General features: G+C 48.0%; 1 protein-coding gene across 1 annotated transcript in view; it reads right to left on the reverse strand.

Moving 5' to 3' along the window:
- Positions 1-8893, reverse strand: part of TMTC1 (transmembrane O-mannosyltransferase targeting cadherins 1) — a 134072-nt gene extending 125179 nt beyond the window's left edge. Inside the window, exon 1 of the mRNA XM_057389995.1 lies at positions 8427-8893. Coding sequence (XP_057245978.1) covers positions 8427-8893 — 467 coding nt within the window. The remainder of the gene's footprint in view (positions 1-8426) is intronic.
- Between the last annotated feature and the right edge of the window lie 394 nt (positions 8894-9287).

A 9287-nucleotide genomic window follows, 5' to 3' on the forward strand; every position in this document is an offset into this window, starting at 1 on the left:
GACCTGAGCCATTTCTGCATGAAGATGCTAACATGTGTGTGAGCTAAAGCACAGCTTGTAAGATCCATGTTACAGCCTTGGTAGAGCACACAGAGCCAAGAGGAAATTTGAGCTGGCCAGGTTTTTTGAGCTGACAGCTCCTCAAACCAGAAATGTGTTTACAAACAGCAAAGATTTGGGGCTGAACAAGCAAATGATGCTCCTAGGATGAGAGACCCTAGAAAGAGGAGACGTGACCATCTCAGACATGGAGGTGTTTTCTCACAGGAGCCACCCATGAAACACTCAGAGAAGAGTTTTTCATTGCTTTAACATCTSTRCTGGAAGCAGGAGTCTGCTAAACCYCCTGGAAAAYRGCAAATGGCASTTCAATGCAAAGGCTCTCCAAAGACCTCGGTGAAAGGAGGAAAAGAGAATATCCACCAAAGCACAGTGACATTGACTGGTATCTTCTAACAGAGCTAGCCAGATTCACCCCAGCTACCACCAAAATACAGACTGATTACAGAAATGTCAGCACTATCACACCCCATCAGAGCAGAGAGGCTGCACTCAAACACATATTCAAGCCAAGACTCAACCCTGGTCTTTGTACCCAAGGGCTGCAGCATGTGTAGCTCCTGTCATGCCCAAGGCAGAGCACTGTTCCAGCTACACACCCACTAAAATAAGAAATCCCTGGATTTTGTTTAGGTTAGTGGATGTTTTCCAAGAGCAGTGGAGTAGTGTAGCTTGCTTTGCCACCTCCAGCAGTTTTTTCCACCATTCCTCCACCATCTACTCTAGGAAAAGGAATTACACAGCTTCACTCTCGGAAAGAGAGACTTCCACAGGCACCAGCTGTGTTTRTAAGTTTGTTATTGGAGGTTCACTGAGCAGAGCCTGTAAAACAGCTCTCCAGAAGAAAGCAGATCATTCYATCTCTTAAAAGTAGCCACTATCAGCACCCTGAGATAACCACTCACCCCCTAGAGAAGTTATCAGACAGGGACCCATCAATTCTGGGTAAGCAATTCCCCATGAAGGGGGCCTGGAAATACAGTGGGACTCTGACTTCATCCTCACAGACTCAGAACCAGAGAGGTCTGTGCTGCGAGAGCACAGGCTCACAGACAAATCCCATCCATATCCAGTTACAGTATATAATCCCCAGCACCCCCCCAGGCTCTAATATAGTGCTTTTCATCCACTTGTACACATGAAGGCTCATTCAACCTTTTTTAAGGCCTCTTATGATTTAATAATATTGTAAACCATAATGGGAGAGTTTCCCTTTWTATAGACTTTGCTATTATCCCTGGGCAGCTCTTGTTTAGTTTAATCTGTTTTATTATTTTCAAAAGACTAACAACGAAGCACAACATGTTATGAAATAGAAATGCACAGGATAATAATGGTAATTTGTTATAGCAAGTAACACTTAATGGAAAGTCTCAGAGCATTCCCACACCTCATAAAACCCTCACAGTTTTTACAAAAGAAGGCTCACATGCAGATTTATATAAATTAATCCAATATATAAGGATGGATTAAGTTTCCTGTGATGATCTTTTCCTGTTCAAATTGTGTGTTAAATATGGCAAACTTTATGCAAAGTAATATCCGAATTCAGCGCATGGTGGAATCTCCTTATAAACTCCACAGATGCAAGTACTGCGTGCCAGGAAAATGAGCATTTGCACTCCAAAAGAGGTGCAGCTGCATCAGTGGCAATAATGGTTAGAGCTCTACGTGGAAACAGCTCAAACACTAATGAAAAACCTGTAGCAGTAAACAGAAAATAAACCCCTTTGCCGTGCTGTTCGTGCAATGGCCAGTTTCCATTACAAAGTGCAGATTTGTGCTGATAATTTTTCCATAGTTCAGTTCAATGCCTAAGAATCAAATGGACAATAAGGTTTAAATGGTTTGTTCCTTGATTTGCAAAAACGGCGATGGGTGAGKAGAATGAGGCCACATCAATGCCCAAGCTCTGCAATTCCCTCAGAGCACAAMAATCACTTACAAGAGCACTGGTTAAAGTGCAGGCATTCAAATCAGGTTATTGCTTCCCAGCTCGGCAAGGAAAAGACAACAGAAATCACAATTAGACTGGGAAGAAGCAGCACTTGAAAGTGGCACATGTGCCAGGGCAGAATTTTCTAGTGAAACCCAAGGAAGTGTGGTTTGATGATCATTCCTGTGTTAGGAATAAYGAGAGCAACACGGCTTTAGGTTTGCCTCCACAAACAGCTTTGGAAAACTAGAGAAGAAAAATATCCAGATGATGACAAGCTGCAAACTGACAAACCAGGTGTCATTTTATCTAGATAGTGATCAACATGCAGTTTGTCTTAAAAATTATTCTTGAGTAGCATCTCCACAAGAGCAACGCACTGAAGGAAATGAGCATTTCATGAAACTCTTCAGCAGTCATCCATCAGAGTGTGGAGAGAGAAAGGGATGAGACATGAWCAAAAACTGAGCTAGGACAGTCATTCATCAAGGAGAAGAAGCAATAGTAACAGAAATCTGGTATAAAGTTATTAGTCCTAAAGATAGTATTTCAAACTGGATGTACCAGTTCTTCACCAAATTTGAAGCAAKTTTGAAATAAGTTGAAGACCATGAAGGAAATGCCACTCTTAACTTATACAGAAGCAAAGAAAAAAGAAAAAAAAAAGGTATAGTGAGTTAAAAGAGAACAGCCTTTTTTTCTTTTCCCTTTCTTTCTTCAAGTCTSTGAGACAATAAAGAGAAAGCCCAGAAAAGCAGTCAGAAACAGAGAGAGGAAAAACAGAGAAATGCCTTGAACTAACCAGCAGCAGCCAGAGCACTTTATTTTCATGGACTCTAAAGAGTATTGACAAGGATGCTCCTGTGGTAAGAAGGTTGGTTGAAAGCTGAGCCTTTCACGTAAAAGACGGCCAAAGAATATTAAGGATGACATTGGTGCAAGAGGAACAGAATGCCCGATGAGAGAAAATCCCCAGGAACTKGTAGGTGTTAAAAAGAGACAAGACACCACTGAAGCAAGCAGCAAAGACGAGCCTAACTGGATCCACCTCAACCAAGTCGTTCARGAGAATTAGAGAACTATTTCCCTCATAAAAGGCTTTTAATTCAAGAGAYTGGCAAATTTTGTTCAGCACTGAGGAAATGTGAAGGCAGAATKCTACATGCTTTGTRCACTCCTCTCCTCTGGACTTGGGTGCAAGCAGCACGACAGCACAGACCCCAGGCAGGTCTGTGCCCCCAACCCTGGGCAGGGAGCTCCCCTGACCCTCCCCAGGAATCCTGTTCTTCCAGGGAGTGCAAGAAATCCTGGAGAAACACAGCCCAAACTTCCGACCATAAACATCAGACACCTGCTACAAAAATTACATTTGTGAGGGAGACTTCTTGTGCGCCTGGAGCTGGGGGGGAAAACCCAAACTTTGAAAAGAACCTAAAAATGCAGCAAGGCATTCTGCTCTGGGTCAGAAAAAAAGTTTGTGCGCTTAAAGACGTGTCTGTATATTCCAGCTGTAATAAAACAGTCTTATAAAAGCATCTGCTTTTCCTCACAAATTCCACCTCCAGAACTACATCAATTTCATGGCAGGTATCACAGCACCAGTGTGGAGAGTGACTGCAAAGAGTGAAGAAAACACTTGTGCACTGTGTATTTAACCTGACACATTATAGCTCCACTATATTACCCTGTGATGTCAAGCTGTAATATAGTATTAAATCAATAACAAAGAAAATGTAAGGTCTATTTTCCCTTCCCAGGTTGTTTTGGTTTTCTTAAGCTCCCTGTCCTTGAAACTCATGCCACTGATACAGCTGAAAAAACAGAAGGATCAGCTGTAAACAACTAGATAGATCAGAAGGCTGACAGTGAATTATAGAATCAGCTCTCTTTGGCTATGTATTTACACCTAACCCAAGCTCACATTCACTTAGGGCTTTGAGGCTTTTACATGAGGCTCTCGGTGCCCACCCTGAATACAGAGCCACCGCTGAAGGGCCCCATTTACTCCCCAGGCAGCTCCACACCCAAGCCATCACTGGCTAGCAGCCTCAGTGGGCAGACCTGAAAGGTTATCCATTCTGCACTCTGCATCTGAGCACAGCCCAGATGCACTTTTAAATTTATCTCTTTCCCCATTTTTTTTTCTCAGCTAGACTGTGTGTCTATGTCTTTTCTGGTGGCAGAGCTGCATTCTCTTTTGCAGCTCATCTCCCCCAGCCCCTCTCCTCCCAGGCCACCAGAGCCACCAGCAGCAGCTGGAGTGGACACTCCTACTCCCTTCCTACAGAGCCAAGCACATTCCCAGTGAACAATCACTCCCACCTCCTTCAAGAAACACCAGGTATCTGCTGTGCTTCCCTGTCATGCCATCCTCCCRAGTCTTTGACATGACTGCATGTCCTAGACCTGTCACAACCTTTCCCTTGGACCCTGGTGAGCTGTTACTCMAGGCATGTCCCTCACCAGCATCTGCCTTGGCACCACCAAGGCTGAGCACACCAAGCCTTCATTCCTCAGCCACCTGCAAAGCAGGAGGCTCAGATCTGATTGAAAATCTTGGCAGACAGGGGATTTGAAAGGCTTCGTTTGCACCATTTTCTACCACTGCACACCTTCACTGTGCTGCTGACTGCACCAAATCTCCATCACATGTTTGTTTCTGGKTTGGAGAATCTACCTAAATGGGGATTTGGCAGACAGAAAGAGAAAGAGGAAGGGAGACAGCACTGAGGATTGCACCTTCTGCTTCAGCAGATGAGAAACATTTCTGCAAAACCACTGGAAACAAGGAGTAACTTATGTGCTACTGAGGGAATAAATGATTCAGTGAACTTCTGTTAGTGGAGGCAAGGTGTAAGACAGAAAGCACCCAGTTTAAATATAAAATCCTGAGTGAATTACAGAACTGGCAGTTCTTTTTTTTCCTCTTTTTTTTCTACCTTTCATCTTAACATTWCATAAGGAAGACACCAAAAAATGGTATCTTCTGAGTCCAAAAAGTTGCCTTCTTTAGAAAGAAGTACATTGAATCACTTCTTAGAGAAGAAAATATCTGTAGGTAAACCCCTCTAAGTGACAGCAGCTGGAGAAGAGAGCATGAARTCAGTTTTTCTTAAGGACTATGCAATACCACTGCCGACCATCTCAAATCCCATGCAGATGGGTTGTGCTAGACCTGTCACCTGATAGTTACCCATGTGTAACAGGAGTGCTTCTGAACCAACTAATTCAATATTCCTGTCTTTTAGAGAAGCCAAGAAAAAAAGTAAGAGAAGTTCAAAGGCACAAAGCAAACATTATTTCATTCAACAGTCCATGAGCAGGCATTTTTCCTCCTTCTGATGTTAACCCACACAAAATAGTACAGCAATCCTGTGAATATTTTAAGTTTTGCTTAATAGTTGCAGTAACATGGGCCACTGTGCTTTTCCTCTGATCATTCATACTGTCAGATCCAGTGTGAATAATGTCAAATACTTGAGYTCTTTTCACTGTTTGGCTCCAGAGGAATGACGACTGTCACTTATGATTTCCAATTCACCGGGGACACTAAACTACTGTTACACAATTTCAGCTATGTCTGCTTCAGATTTTTCTGACAGGTGGGTGATAAATTTTTTTAATTGAGATCATTTCAGGAATRTGTCATTTCTGGGTAGGGTATGTTCAGCCTAATGAAAAGTCCACAGGGCATCTTGAGTCCTGTCTCTTACTTCCACAGCCACAAAAGGCAGAARAAAGACTGAGACAAAGTTTCTGTAGATTGATGGATCTGTAGATATCAATTTCAGCCCACCCTTCACATCTGTTCTGTACAAGCAGTTTGGAGTTCTCCCAGATTTCTTAATCTTAGTATGGCAAGATGCAAAACAAGCCTTTACAGATGAAAGTTTCATGCAAGAGAAGCAGAGCCACTAGGCAGATATAAAGATTCATGCTGCTATTAAAATGCCTTGGWYTGGCCCAAATTAGCACAACAAGAARATACATTAAATAAAACAAGGAAATCTAAAACCAGTRAAGATACCAGAATACTTTGGCCCTTTCTTCCCTCCTTCAGCAAGATCCTGCATACATCACAGTTTTCACAAGTATCCTAAGTGGATGCAGGAAATTCTAACAAAAGTATTAGCAGCATTCATTTGCATTCTGCTAGGTGTCAGTTTCTCCTGAGCATTTTATGAGAATCAGGGTAAATCCTTTTTCGTTCTGCAGGAAGACAGAGAGCAACCAGCAACCTCCTGCTGGGCAAGGCAGGGGCGAATGGCTCAGGCAGGCAGAGCACAGCTCAGCCACAGGTTCAGTGCTGCTTGGCAAAAGCTGCCTGAGGCTTCTTTGTAAGCGCTGGGTTTGGAGGATTCACCCCACCCAGTTCTTAACATCTTCCTCTGAAACCATACTGGTAGAAATGAAATGGGAAGAATGTGGAAACTGGAAAGATAATTGGGACGCGGTGGAAATTATCTCCCTCTGCAGCCAGAGAAGATAAACGATTCCTTCCCTACTCCAAATGTGATGCCAAGCGGTGAACAAATGACTCTGCCTTTGACCCAATGTCTTGGCTGCATGGTTATTATAAGCATAGAGGATGAAATCTTGTTCACAAAATTAGTCTCACTTCCCTTCCAAAAAGGACTGAGCAGAGACAGCACCTCATCCTTTTCTGACATACACACACCTTTAAATAGCAAAGGCAAAACCAGTTCAAATACATACAAATGGGGACTAGAAGATTTTGTTTCCATTTTGTTATTAAAGTTTAAGTTTCTTTTGCTCGTTAGCATCACGATCGCAATCCTGCAACCTGATCTAGGAGGCCAAGTCCGGCACTCCAGCRCTAATACTGCATGCAACGAGGTCAGTGGTGACACACAACAGGCTCATTCCCCTCTCCAGTTACTCCAGATGCATTGCTGGAGGAATGAATGAATTACACAGATCCCCAAACTACAACAGTCTGGCTGGACACACGATAGAGAAGGCATTCTGTGGGCACACAGCCAGCTCTGCCCATGGCCACCTACTCTTCGCAGCATTCTCTAGAGAAACATTGTGAGATCCYCTTCAAGGAGAAGGTACAAAACCCRTTCTAACCAATCCAKTTTACAAGAGTCTGTGCTATTCACTTTTCTTTTATCAGGGATATGCCAGCCTGTGCCCATCTTCCCCAGAGAGCCAATACTAATGGCTCTTGGCTCCAAATCCACTTTTACAACCAAAGGCCAGCAAGTGCTCTGTGGGAGTGCCAAAGGGATGTTGCATTTCCCAAAACTGCTCTCGCTTCACAGGAACACTCAATTTCCACATATTCGTGCAATTCTATTTATATATCCGGTGTTCTGATGAGTTCCTCAATCAGCAGAGTGAACCAGGATCCGGTAACACATCCCCTTGGCAGACCTGTCCATGTCCATGCCCTTTATTCCCGATGCCTGTTTGTAATGAGCATCTACCGATCACCGAGCGCTAGACATCAGTGAGCCACACCACAGCTCCATGCAAACACATGTTTCATTGCTAAATGTTAAAACGTGCTAAATATTCACCATCGGTAGTGTTTCAAGTGTTTCATCAGAATAAATTAAAAAKAAGACAAGCTAGTGGAAAGAATGACAAACTGTATGGATTGTAACTGAGCCGATTTGCCACAAATTCTCCTCGCTGAGAGAGGCCAGCGAGGGTTTTCTTCCTAGGATTAGTGATGGTAGCTGTCACTTTGTTGCTGCTCAACTTCTCTTTATTCCTGTGAAACCGAAACTCCTCCTCAACAACTCTGCCCGGTGCACAGGGAAGGAACATCTGAAGCAGGGAGGCTGCCGGGGAACTCCGTGACTCACGGGAGGCTGGCAGCTGCCAGGAGGGATGCACGGAACGGCGCGGTACCCGCGGGGCTGACCCCTMCGCTTAGCGCTAACAACAAAGGTACGGAGGACTACGGCTCTGCTTCAAAACACAACGCGGGAAATTGCTGGCACGACCACTCAATCGCGGAGAAAAGGTACTCGAGATACAGCATAGGAGGAACTCACGGGAATTCATGTGAGCACCTTCCTCAGTCAAAATCGCTTTCCGAAACGCTCCGTTTTCCCTTTTACCTCCGCCCGGCAGCCCGGAGCAGAGACGCCACCTGCTCCCAAACTGGGAAAGCGGGGCACTTGCCGGGAGAGCGGCGGACTCCTCCGGAGCGGCGCCACATCCCTGCTCTTCTCCAGCAAACTTGCCCCGGGCCAGACCGCGGGACCGCGCTGAGCCCCCCGCCCGCCCCCCGGGCGCACCCCGTCCCGCACGGCTCCGGGCAGAAATGCTGAATCACCAAGCCGAGGGTGCGGGACCGGGGCCGCGGGGCTCCCCCCGACCCCCACCCGGGCACGGAGACGGGAGAGGGTCCGTGCATAGGGAGAGCCGCCCGCCCGCACCGCCGGACACTCACTTGAAGGTGAGGACGCAGAGGGGCCGGTAGGACTTGTGGCTGGTGTTCTCGGCCATGCGCTTGCCCCAGAAGTCGTTGGCGAAGGCGGCGGACACGGGGGCGGCCGCCCGCACGTCGGGGTTGTTCACGATGGCCCACACGTCGTCGTGCACGAACTCGCCCCGCAGGGAGTTGCCGTAGCAGAGGGCGCACAGCCCCGCCAGCACCGCCGCCGCCGCCGCCCCGCCGCGTCGCCCGCCCGCCGAGGGGCAAGGGGCCCCGCTCTGGCTGCCCCGGCTCCGCCGCCGCCGCCGTGCGGGGAGGCAGCGGCGCCCGCATGGTGCGGGGCGGGCAGCGGGACCGCCGCCGGCCACTCGCGCTCTGCCGAGGCGCAGCCCGCCCGGCTGCAAATAAACAGCGGCCGCCTCCCCGCGCCATCCCTCCTCCTCCTCTTCCTCCTCCCCCCCCGCGCCCCCTCCCGCACGCATGCTCCTTGCCGCGCTGTCACACCGCCGCCACCTCCTCGGCCCGTCGGCGGGGTGGGCTGTGCCCGCGGTGGCCCCGCCGCACACCGGGGAGGGGACACGGCACGGCACGGCACAGCACAGCACGGCGACACCCAGGCGAGACCGTGCCTTTCGCGGGCGGGGAGCGCAGCCCCGCTGCGGCGGTCGGGTSGCCGCTGTCCCTGCTCTCCCGGGAGACCGGTGCAGCGCTGTCCTGGTGCCAGCGCCTCCTCCGACGCCCCGCGGGCACCCCCCTCCGCAGCTCCCCTGYGGACCGTGCTCACCTGGGCAGCGGGAACATCCCAGCCGGCTCCACGGCTCCCGCGCTCCTCCACAGCATCACCAGTGTGCGTGCTGATCCGGTATCGATGCTGCT

The sequence above is a fragment of the Malurus melanocephalus genome, unplaced genomic scaffold, assembly GCF_030028575.1.
Source record: "Malurus melanocephalus ecotype Western Australia unplaced genomic scaffold, MMel_1.1 scaffold_22, whole genome shotgun sequence".
Taxonomy (NCBI): domain Eukaryota; kingdom Metazoa; phylum Chordata; class Aves; order Passeriformes; family Maluridae; genus Malurus; species Malurus melanocephalus.